The 13,312-nt window shown below is 33.0% G+C and overlaps 1 protein-coding gene across 2 annotated transcripts in view; it reads left to right on the top strand.

Annotated features, from left to right (window-relative positions):
• LOC136027409 (kanadaptin-like) overlaps window positions 1-13,312 on the top strand; it is a 36,511-nt gene that overhangs the window by 22,994 nt on the left and 205 nt on the right. For both annotated transcript variants that reach the window (XM_065704651.1, XM_065704660.1), the window contains 3 exons: window positions 902-1,044; window positions 3,596-3,756; window positions 5,937-6,119. In XM_065704651.1, the coding sequence (XP_065560723.1) occupies window positions 902-1,044; window positions 3,596-3,756; window positions 5,937-6,119 (487 nt within the window). The remainder of the gene's footprint in view (window positions 1-901; window positions 1,045-3,595; window positions 3,757-5,936; window positions 6,120-13,312) is intronic.

Here is a 13,312-nt window from a genome sequence, read left to right as displayed (position 1 = left end):
TAAGAAATTAGTCTTGGTCTTGGAAATTAGGAGGCAATGGTCTTATTAAACCTATTTAGTGCGTTTTCTTCTTTTTTTTGACACACTGAATCATAACGACTTACTGAGTTTGAAGACAGGATTTTTCAAAGACAAAGGTTTTGAATTTCGATTTTAAAGAATAAAAAGTTTTGAGATCCTGATATGAAATATGAAACTGCTAAAAATAAAAGAAAAAAGAACGCGAGACACTTGTTCTTTATCTGTATCCACTGTATTGACTCAGATAATTGTTGAATCTGTCATTGTGTTCTAAACTATAGGGAGTAAAAAAATTTTAGAGAATAGACCCTGATAAACCCCAGTTTTTGTGCCCAATAACTTAAGAATTTGAGGAAGTAAAAACGAAATAGGACTTATTGACACTGATTTCTATTCACTTGGTGGGAGTGGAGAATAGCGTAAAATTCAATTTCTAAACCGTTTGCACCTAAGTTTTCAGAAATGGATGGGTGATCCTAGTTGCAAAAAAAACTTATAGTATTTTGAAGTGTTTAAGTCAAAATACATTTGAATTTAAATTTTAAATTTCTGATGTATGGGATTTTCTATTAATTATTCTGAATGTTTGCACCTGGGTTTTCAGAAATGGATGGGCTATCCTAATTGCGAAAAGACTTATAGTATTTTGAAATGTTTCAGTCAAAGTACATTTGAATTTTAATTTTAAATTTCTCCTGTATGGCCTTTTTTATTAATCATTCTGAATTATTAATCTGATTATTACTATATTTTATAGTATTTTAAATATTATTATATTATTGTATTGTATATATAATATTGTATATAATATGTATTATATTATTTATATTATACTACATTTTAAATGTATTACATTTTATTAAAGTGATTTTTCATTTAGTCTTCCAGTCGATAACAATGAAGGTCGCCAGCTAGTTGCTGAAGCTTCGCATAAAGGCAAGAAAAAAGAAGCCGTCTTACAGTGCGCCCTTGAAGCGTGTAAAATCCTGGATAATTTGGGTCTCCTTCGACAGGCAAAACATGGTAAGTACTTTTTCAGGTTAGTATCATTATGTCATAGCATGAGAATTTGATGCCAAGAACATGCATTTATTCTCTGACTGCCTGGAATACTCTGTCTGAGTCATCTAGGAGTAACACTTATTTGCTACTTTCTAAAAAAAATATTTACAGTTCGTTACCACAAACTGTTTGATAGATCGTAGATGCGATCATCTTTTCTTCCCCTATTTAAAATAAATATTCAAAAGTAGGACAACTGAGACATGTTAAACTCGCAAAGTCAACAGAACGTTTCAATTAATTGAAGCTTTTGACAAAGAACAGGCAAAGTTACTTTGCTCATGATTAATGCCAAGATTAGCTTATGTAAAAATTTACCGGCTTTTAGGCACTCAGGCAAGTTTACCAGCAAAATCCAACGTAGACTATTATTTATGGACGTGGACTATTATAAAAATGAGATAAAATAATTTATAATTTCACAGTCACTTTTCTGACGATGCACCCCCACCCCCTGTTGTTTCCCGATTCCTCCGTTAGCCTACTTGAATCTCGTGATACTATGTAGGTTCTTCGTTAAAACGGGTTTTGCAATCTCGATTTTGCAGTCGTCTGTCAGTCATCCTAGGGCATGAAGAATAAAATTGAATTTTATTAGACAGTCCAGGTCAGAGAATAATGCCAAGAACATGCATTTATTCTCTGACTGCCTATTCTGCTGCGGGGAATTCTCTGTCTGAGTTATCTTAGGAATGTCCATATATGCAACTAAAAATTCCCTAGCTATCGTTAAACTCTCGGAAAATTTTAAAAAGGGTGGCTTTTCGCTACAGCACTATTATTTATAGGTTGATGATATCAATCCTGAAAAGACGCCATTATTACTAGCAGCACGTTGCTTGTTATCAACCGGCAGATTTTTTTTCTAGGAATATTGCCAGAAGCTTTCAATAATCAGTGAAAATATTCCTGTAATGTCTAAGAGGTGAATGGACATACTACTGATCCACAGACCTCATAAACATAAAGAGAAGAAGAAGCACTTGATTGAGCTCTCAGTGACATTACAACTATTTTTGAGCCTGATTACTGATTACTATGAAGTTTTAGTACCATGTCACTAAAGTTGGGCGTGAATTACTGCTCATTGAATATTTTTTCTCATCATATGATTCTTGCCCGTATTTTCTTGATTGAACAGTGAAATCTTTATTGCTTTCAAACCTTGTCAGAAAACAGATTTACTGTTCCCTCGGTTGCTAACAGAGAACTAACAGAAGACAGAAAACTTTTCCCTCTCCTACTAGGATTTATTTGTAAATGCTCAAGTCAACTGTTTATTATAGCTTCCGTTATGACACTATCTACCCATCATTCTAGTAGCAACTATTTTGTATATTTGTTTCGATAATGATCATCCTTATGATAACAGTCCCTGATATTTTGTTAGGCTCCCTTAATTATTGCTTCTCGGTAATCGTTATCATTGTGATAACGGTCCTTGATTTTTTGTTTGGTTCTCTCAATTTTTGCGCCTGGTTGGTTAAATACCTTTGTTTTTCTCTTTTTAGGATGCTATCTATATTTTTTGGTGCAGTACTATTTTTTAAAAAAAAAGATATTTGGATTGCTTGGCTCTGATACTTTTCTCGGTTCTTCTTTCTTTTTTTTTGTTAGCATGTGATCATATCTTTTCAATGTAAAGTTCTAACCATAAAATGACGTGTCAAATTCATTAAATAAAAAAAAACACTTCAAAAATTTCAGGTATTTTTCTAGTTTTAAGTGGAAACTTAAAATTGTTTCTGAGACACCATTAATATTTTTTCAGTTTGCATTATAACTTTAGTAATTCTGAACTGAAACGTAAAATAAAATTAAAATTATCTTAGATTTTTTTTTCTATGGAAATATAGCAAAACGTTATAGAGATGCTCGCTTTTGGGAGTTGAGACAGAAGAAAGTTTAGTTCCAAGTGACAATTATAACTTTGAACTAAGAGATGAAATAAAACTATTTTGCTTGAAATTTTGGGGAATTATTCTAGTTTTAACTGACGAATCAGGTTTTTTGTTAAAACCCCAAAAAATTACTGCATTTTATGCAACTATATTTTCATGTTTTTAATAGTGGTATAAATTATATTTTGATCTTCGTGTGCAAGATGATGTTTATAAAATTTACTATTTTAAAACTATTGTCTTTTAGTTAAAACTATTATATAAATATTATAAAAATAAGTTCTTATTTTTTCATATCCTTAAATATAATTACAATATCTAAAGAAGGAACCTCTTCTCCCAATTGTTGTGTCAATCTACAAATTTGGGGGGCGGGGTGAAATGTACGTCTCAAAAAAGGAGACATATTTTTCAATTTTCAAATGGAAATACCAAAAAAAAGTTATCGGATATATCCCCTTTGCACTCCAATTGACACCGCTGCTTCTCCCACTGGTTGCGTCTCTGTTTGTATTCTATTAAAACAAAGCTGACGAGTTCATGTGTGACCAATTTATGGTTAATTTAGACGTGATACCATTCCGTTAAGTAATATACGGTTGATATTGTAGAAAGTCGAGCGAAACGGGAGAAATACCGAGAAGAGGAGGACTTCTACTCATCAGACGAAGATTCTTTTCTTGACAGGACAGGTGAACTGGAAATGAAAAGGCGGAAGAGAATGTTAGAAGCAGGGAAATTAGAAGAAAGGGCAGAAACATTTGAATCTCTTGTAAGTATAGGTAAACAATTTAACTTTTATTTACTTGCTTAGTAAGTCTGTGGTGTTTCTTTGAAGTGAACAAAAGGGACAATGAACCAAAGAAGAAAGAGAGACTAAGAACGTACTAAAATGAGAGTACATTCTTGTATCTGAAAAATAGGCGTAAAAACGTTCTTGGTCAACATACAGGGCAAAACTTATTATTAGCCGAATAGGCAAAATATCAATTTTTCTTGTTGTATTTATGGCGTTTTTAGATAAATTTGTTTTTATAACTATGATGAAAGTGATGAATTGTAGCATCTAGTCTCAAATCATTTTATTATGGCAAATGGTTGAGAAGAAAATAGAATCGTCAGGTATACCCTTCGGTTAACCATTCGGCCTTGATACGATAAAAATAAGAAATAACAAGAGCAATGAACGTTTTATAAAAACAAGCAGAAGTGTATAATGCCATGCCTTCGATTATGTTACTGAATTGCTTTCTACAGTTTTAAGGCGACAAAAAATAAAGCTTTCGTGGCTATTACTGTAGAAAAAGAAATCTAAATTTTAAGAAAGTTAACTTTTCTTCAATCTGCAACTCTTCAAGCCAAGTTGGTGCATTGGCACAATAAGTAGAAGAAAGAGATAGAGTTATCTTATGTTTTCAAAGCCAAACATTACTGTGAACCGTTCTGCAAATCGGAGACATTTACGATCCCGATGCTGATTCTGGAAATTCTCCAATTTTAAAGTGAATCAGCTGCACAATCACTAGGGATGCGTTCCAGAAGCTAATTATCTTTTATTATAATTAATTATTTGTTATTATTTTAATTCAAAAATGGCTCAATCTCATCCCATATTTCTTCAATAAGCAAAATATGTTTACTTAATTTTTTTTCTTATAATTCAAAGAATTGCCACAATTGTTTTATTGTTTGGTGTTCTTAAATAGAATATAATTATAAGTAGTTAATTCAAAGGTAATTGTTTTTAGGAACGCACCCTAGTTCTTCTTTTTTCTTTCATCACATTTTGGTTGAGGCCATGTAGTACCTTAAGGGATAAATGTATCTCGCCCATTATAAACTGCAGTTGGCTTAGCCAAACTATTTAGAATTGATTCGGCGATCTTGCCATAATTTGTAGATCTTGGATAATAAATGAACGACAGAAAACTAAAAGTCGACTCCTTATTACCTGGAAAATTTAGGAAAACCTCTAAATTTCTCTCAATTTATGTCGGAGATAGAGGTATTCAGTGTTAGTGAAATTTGGGTCACCAGAAAACATGAACTTTGTCTTTTTCGATTATGATGAGCGGAATTTCCTTATAGTTCAGAAAAGTGTATTCCCTAAAAGTGTTCTAGCATACCTGCTAAGAAAACACTAAGAATTAGCTCAAACGAAATGTCATTTGATGGATTTGGCAGCTTTGAGAGCTTCCTGTGATCCTACTTGCTTTGAAAATCGGACAAATTTTATACTCAAACCAAAGATTCTCAGTAGCTCTTGATGATGGCTAGTCCCCAGGAAAAATTCTCTAATGGACCCTTTGTCTTTGAGACGGTCAGCCGTCAAGACAGGAAGACTTAGACTCCGAAATGATTTTAAGGTACCGACCGCATGGTCTTGTTTGGTAAAATATCAGCTTTTGGGAAGTTGCTAAAATTCTCCAAAAATTCTTTGGCTATTGGCAGAGTACTATTTTATTCTGATCTGTAGCTAACCTTATTGTACAAAAACTAATTACAAAAAAACTATCATTACTAGAAGACTTTAAACATTTATCCAAATAGAACTTTGTTTGAAGAAAAATCAGAATAAGAATGAGACGGTAACTCAAAACAGAAAGAACTAATTTGTCAATTGCTAATTTGTGTTGCAACCAAATATCAAATATCCTTTTCAGGGTAGAACATTGAAAATGGAAAAAAATATCCAATTATTTTATCTGGGAAAATAACCCCGTGGTGGCACAGTGGATTGATCTCTACTGCGCAATTCAGGGCCCGGGACCGAAGACAGCAGCCACATGACTTTGAATTGCATAGAAATTATGCATTAACGTCTCCAAAACAAGAAGAAGAAGAGCGGTTTTAAAGTTCAAACAAGAAGAAGAAAAGACGAATAGAAATCGTTTTTAGATTTAATTTTCGATTAGTTTTTTTATTCAAATTTCAATCAAATTTTTTTTTCAGACAGAGAAGCATAGTGAAGTTCTAGCGGAGATTGATTCCATTGGTAAACAGCTTGAAGCTGCTGCAGCACATGAGCGAGAAAGAAAAAAGCTCGAGGAAGAGAGTCAAGATTCTTTAGACGCTTACATGACATCGCTTAAATCAGCACGCGTTTTTGATACATCCACTGTTGCCAAATTGAAGGTATAGCTACTTATTTTGGTTCTTTACGATATGCTTGTTTTCTCTGTAATGTAGCAAGGAATATATCTTTTTCCTTGTGCTAATTTGAAGAAACAGGCAGTAGTGTTTTACTTCTTATATCGGCGTATCAACACAATTGAAAACATGGGTGAACAAAAATTTTTTGCTATTGAATGACTTTGTGATTCGTATAGGATTATGTCGATTTTTAAACATACCATTCAACTCAAAATGTAATACTGTATCTAAATATAACAATCATTTCCTCTGGAAATTCCTTTGAGAAATTTAAGATAAAGTTGCTGATTATTAGTTACCCCTGTAGTATAGGATGCAGAGGCCATAGAGGTCACATGCTATGCAAGCTCCAATGAATTACCCCAGCACTATTGCCAGGAAGTCTATCTCCACTTGTGCTGTCTTGATTCGGTCTTGATACTACAACAACAGAAGTCGAAACGATACCAATCCTGCTTTTTTCTTCTAAAGGACACCTGAAAATGACATCTGAAACCGGTGTTTGCGGCTTTTGCTTGCTAGATAGTATTTCAGAAAATCTGAAGCTCAGAACCAAGTTTAATAGACTTCCCCCTTGTTTTAAAGCGCTGTTTTTATTTTCGGTATCAGCGTTTTTTAGGCTATCTTTTGTTATATGTTTTGTAATTACCGCATTCCGTCGAACCACCTTCTTGAAATAAGGGAGATGGCCGACCGTGGCTTCCTGACTATGTGAGTTTCTTGTCCTAGCGTATCTAAACGTTGACCTGGTATCCTAGTAGCTTAATAATAATCAAATTAAAAAATCCAAAGGCCTTCTTTAGAAAATGTTACGTTTTTGGAACCTACAATGACAAAACGTAAGCTTTGTTTCGAGAAACTCAATTTTTGGGTAATAGTTTTTCAATTTCCAAAGGAAAATTATCAAGCGAATTGCTTTTACTAGAAACTTTAATATGAACTAATTTCGCCTATCAGCTAATCAAATTGGAGTAAGGGAAGGCTTATATCTATGTAGTTTACTGAATTCTCCGCCATATTGGCGGCTGAAACTTTTTTAGTATACAAATTTTAATATCGCTAATACACAATAACGCAATACCGCTAATTTTAAGGGACCATACGTCTTTTCATCAACTCTCCATGCCATATATTGATTCTACTACTAATAAAAACTCACGGCAGGACCAAGCTGCCTAAGGCCAAACCAACTATGCACGCTCCTCCTCCATCCTAATCTATTCAAATCCTCCCTCTTTACATCCTCCCATGAAGTTTGTATTTCCCTTAAATCTTTTTTTACGGCGTCCTCCCACCTAAATATACATTAACATATATATATATATATATATATATATATATATATATATATACTAAATATATATATACATATTTGTACATGTATATGTTAATGTATAATATATACATATATTAAATGTATATTAATAAACATACAATGCATTAATGCTCACGTTTTCCTTTGCCTTATGGCTTATTGGTGGCAAATGGTAACTGGAGGTGACCAGGTTAAAAGGTTTAAAGTTATGGTATAGATTTTGTCACAGCCTTTTATTGTGGAAATGTTGCGCTTAAGAGTAATGCAGTGACCACTTGAATCCTGTGATTAGGTACAATCTCCATTGGTTATTCACAGGTACCCTCAATCCTTTTGATTTTCTTAATGTAACAGTACCAACATTAGAGCCTAGTTGTATAAGGTGTTTAGGTAGCTTAGAAAAAAGGAAGTCTTGTTTTGCGATTACATCTTACTTTCCCTTCTCTCCCTACTGAATTTGAATCCAATGTGGATGCTTTGTATAAACAACTCAGTTTTTGAAGGAGCTGAAAATTTTGAGGCGGTATGCTATTGAAATCCGCCTGGCGTGCCAGAGAAAACCCATTTCTAGGGTTCTTTCTAATCATTATTTTTTCTCTTTTTTTGTCAATTTCGAGCTTTTCTGGGTTAGGATGGAGTGGCTTGTGAAACTTTAACACTGATGTTGGGAGTTAATTTCTATGATATTATTAAATTTCTCTGACAACTCGTAGTCTGAAAGGTTTTATAATAGCTCTTGTTTTAATCATGACAAGTTAGATCTTAATAATTATACAATAATTCATATTGAGAAATGCCCCTAAGATTTGGTTAGTATGATGTCTAGGTGTAGATCTAGAATGATGGTAAATATATGGCCGCAGTCTAATTTTGTGTGTATAAAGAAAAATGTTACTTGATAGGAGTCTGGAAATTTCATCTGGTTATTTTTGTCAAAAATGTCTACTAAATTGAAGAGACTTGAGCTAAAATTTACCCAAATGGAAAATAAATGCAAGAAAAAGATTCAGAAAGAATCGCAACGATTGAAAAGGAAACCGCAATTTCAGCTGAGATAAAATCAAAACATTCTCTGAGAGTAAAAAAAGGCAAGAATTGTTTTTTTGTTCTTGAAGGCTGATTTGTACATTAGTTTCCCACAGAAAATTCCTTTGGGGGGGAGGGGGTTAGTTCTTATAATCTTCTGTATGATTTTTTTTTATACTTTCCAGATAATTTGCCTATTTTTGTGGTTTTTCAAGTAATGCCCCCCTCAACCCCGAACAAATTACTGAGTATGCGCCAGATATAAATTATCTTCTTATGAAACCTTTTTTAAAGAATTTAAAGCGTCGAAAATGATCGTGATCATTTGCAGATTGTACACCTAACAGGTGTTTTGTATCATGCAGATGCACCTCTAGGCCAGTGCGCAAGACTTTGGTACTAAAGGGGGCCCAGCAATAAAAAAAAAAAAAAAAATTATGTGAGAATTCGAGTAAGAAGTGCCAAGAAATTTGAGAAAGTTTAGGATTTCAAGCGGACGAGTCCTCTCCTCCCTCTGGAACATTTTGAGAGATTTATAAATCAATTTTGAGAGTTTTATGAATCAATGTTCATGGTGATCACTTTTCATGCCTCCTATGAACTATTGAATGTTGACTGTATTGTTCTCACAAAACGGTGTAATTACTGTTTTCAAATAAGAAACTATAATATATTAGTAGTTTATTATTTACTATGCATTTTTGCTTGTGTTCTTACACTGGGTTTCTTGGCCGCCCTGTACTTGCAGAAATTTAAAAAAAAAGTAGTTGTGCAGTCGCCCTCTTACTCAAATTTTAAATTGGCAGTACTCATTAGCACTTAATGACGAGTAAATAGAGACTGATAGTTTCTTGACAAATCGGTATTCAGAACTGCTAAAATCAGCTGCAACAAAATCACCGATATCAAGTAACTTACATCGTTACTTTTTGTGAAATGCTACCAAAATGCCGCCAAGGACTAGGGGGTTTGAACCCCTCCTCTAAATGTTTGTTTGTCTCGTAAAAACGTAACAAAAATGAATAAAGACATAGGCCGTGCCCCTGGGCGGGGCCTATGAGGGGTGCCAAACTGAGGTTTTTTTTCATCAGTGCTATGACGTTTTGATGTTTTCTTTGGTGAGGGGGGGGGGGTAGGCAAAATCAACATTGTTCCCGGGTGGTAGAAACTATGAGCTACGCCTGTGATTGTCTATAGTGGTTTCAATTATCATTGTGGTAATTTCTCTTTTTTCTCCATTTTTGCTAAGGACAGCTTTTTAGTAATACAAGGAGGAATTATTCTTTTATGAATTCCACTAGCATTAGAGCCGATTTTTTACGTATTAAATCTATTTTCCTCTAGAAATTTCATCAAGCTATAATTTCAATTTTTAGGCAAATTCTGGGAAAAATTTGATAATTACATTTTATTTTCTATATATACGATCTTCTCTATTTGTATACAAACAAATGATGCATGTTTACTGAGAAATATAAACTTAAATTGCAACTTATCAGTCGCAAATTTTTAAATTTTTTAATTTTTTTTTTCTTGCTGATCACATATTTAAGTTTTAATATGGTTTCTTACTTTCAGTTTTTTCTCAGTTTAATTTCTGATCATATTTCATGCAATCCCCGGAAATCTTACTCCTGTCCAGGTAAAGTTCCTCCCACGCTAAATCCTCCCACGGGAAAATTCCCTGGAGGAATTTCTTTCGGATGATTTCTCCTGGAAAATCCTCCTTGGAATACCCTTTAATTTAAAAAAAAGACTTTATTTTCTGATCTTCTTTCGAATCATGCGAGAACTCCTCTCTGTGTGGGATATTTTCCCTAGAAATCCCACCCCTAGTGAAAAGGTTTTTCCGTGGGAAATTCCCTCCCGTGGGAGGATTATTAGAATGAAGCCCCCTCCCCCTTCTGCATGTGGATCAGGCTTGATAGTTGCGAACAGAGGTTAAGAATAATCAGGACTTTTTGAAGTGTCAGCATAAGTACTTCTACAGTTTAGTTCGGTCTACCCTCTCCCCCTAAATTCTGATGGTTGTATGGTCTCTTCTATATGTGACACGGTTTTTTTTTGCTGTTTTGATGAATTCAGCCCTTTAAATCACTTTGGAGGGCTGGGCCCTCTTCCTTTACAACCGCAGCTGCGCAGCAAAAATAATTCAACTAGCTTTGTTTCTAAAATTAACTAGCATGTTAATTCTCTTCTCTGTTTATTCTCATCTTTTTTCAAGATTAAACTAAAAAACAATTTTTAGCAAAAGTAAAAACTGAAGCTATGTCTTCGGCAGAGCAAAAGAATAAAATAAATATATATATATATATATATATATATATATATATATATATATATATATATATATATATATATATATATATATATATATATATACTTAAAATTAGATATTAAAGTAAAAAAACAGATATTGCATTTAATAAAATATTGCACATATATATATATATATATATATATATATATTTATTTATTTATATATATATATATATATATATATATATATATATATATATATATATATATATATATATATATACTTAAAGTTAGATATTAAAGTAAAAAAAAACAGATATTGCATTTAATAAAAAATGAAACCAATAATGAACTTATAAAAAAACAAAAATAAAACTGATTTCTAAATCAAAACGAACAGAAACCACTAGATATATTAACTGGGAAGTCGTCCCCTTTGTACCCTAGATTACAGCGCTAGTGTCATTTGCGCCTTATTAAAAGTAAAAAAAAAAAGAAGAAAAAAAAACAGATGTTTAGTCAAATAAAACTCAAGGCAGTATCCAGAGTGAAGGGAGTTACTGGGCTTCAGCCCCTCTCCTTTTCGTTCAAAGGTTCAATTCCACACTTTAAAAAGCTAAAAAAATGTATATATACAAATTTTGATGACTTTTGTAAAGTAGTTTCTGGTAAACACCCCCTCCCCCCAGCGAATGTTGAAGACGGTGACCTAAACTGAAACAAGCTATGTTGGTGTAGGTTATTAAAAAGCAGTAACAGGTATATATTAAGGAACAGCTTAGGCTATTCAGTTGAAATTTTCAGTGCATGTTAAGGCACATGTTGAACCAACCAAATGGTAATACTACTCCTACTAATTTCATTACTACTACGCATGCTACTATTAAGGCAAAAGATAATCAGTAGAATTTTCAGAAAATGTTGAGAGGTATGTTAAATTAATTAAAATACGATTTATGTATGTCGGATGTGAAAAGACTGTGTTAGTCCTGTATCAAAAACTGCTTAAAGTATTAAGTTGAAACTTCCAGAGCCTGTTGAGGATTATCTTGAGCTAATAAAAATACACTGCGTGTATATCACTACTGCTAACAGTAGCAGTACTACTACTACTGTCAGTACTGATATTACTAAAGCTAATGATATTAGTTTAGAAGTGTCAGGGACTATTGAGAGGGGTTCTGGTATAAATCAAAATACATTATGTGCGTGCAAGTTAACAGGATGTGTCAGCAACATCTCAGAGACCACTTAAAGTGTTATGTTTAGACTACAAGGGCATAAGGAGGGGAAATAGTACTAGGCCAAAAAGGCACGATGCGAATACCATTTCTACTTACTACTAGAGCTACTACTAGTATCACTAATACTACTCCTATTGCCTTTACTATTACTTCTGCTTCTGTGCCTACTTCTAATGCTAATCCTAAAAGTATTCTTTAAACTTTCTGAGAATGGTGAGGGCACCGTTGGACTGAATAGAAACACACTATGCACATATGGTTATAAAAGGGGTGTATTAGTATTATCGCAGTAACAGCTTAGAGTGTTCAGATGAGACTCCCAAGTCTACCAATATCCCTAACGCTTTTGCTGCTACTTTTACAACTACTACGGCTACTGTTGAGCTACATCAAAATAGCTTAAGTGCATCCAAATTGTCAAAATATCCAGGTGAGGTATCCTAGGAGTAGAATAAGATATAAAGTAAAAAGTTTCACGGAAAATTAATGTTGATTTAAAACTATATGAAAAGCCACTATATGTATGCTGGTTTCAGAAAAGACGTCTCAGAAATATCCTAAGAGCGACTGGAAATATTAAGTTGAAACTTTTAGGACTGCTACTATTGCTACTTTGCTCTTACAATTGAATTAAAGTAAAAAAAAAAGTATAAGTGCATTCAGGTTGTCAATATAGCATAGGTTCTGTGCTTTAGAAATGGTATAAGTTTTATTTTTCAGGGTAACTTGAGGTGTTAAACTAAATTAAACAATACTGTATGTTTGATTTTCAAAAGGCCGTATGTTGTTAAAGTTCGTTGAAGATTTTTTTCTGAAATATAAATAATAAGCTAAACTAGGAGTTCTGAAGAAAACCCGAAAAGGTTGAAAATATTATTTTCTTTGCCAATGAAAAAGACTTAGTCGATAGAAACGAACAAAAATTAATTTAAAAAACTCTCCGCAAAATAAGTTTTTCAAAGAAAAAGTAAAGAACCAAATTAAACCAAGAATGAACAGAGATAAAGTCAATTAATTCTCCAAGCGTAGAACTTCTTCACTAATGCATATCGATCGAATTAAACTCAAAACAGAAGAAACTAAGAGGACTGACACCCACCTTGCCTTCTGGAGACCAGAACATAATATTCACTTTAGTGGAAACCATCCTTATTTGTGAGCTATGTCTTCTTTCTCGTAATATTGAAATCAAAGGAAAAGAAACATCGCCATTATAACCAAATTTACAAAAAAAAAAACAACAACATATGAATGATGATTAACAGTTTAATATATATACTCATATTCATTCCTAACGAACGCTGATAATAATTCAAGATCAAAATAAATAG

This window comes from Artemia franciscana, chromosome 1, assembly GCF_032884065.1.
Source record: "Artemia franciscana chromosome 1, ASM3288406v1, whole genome shotgun sequence".
NCBI lineage: Eukaryota > Metazoa > Arthropoda > Branchiopoda > Anostraca > Artemiidae > Artemia > Artemia franciscana.
This window is presented reverse-complemented; position numbering and strand designations above follow the sequence as displayed.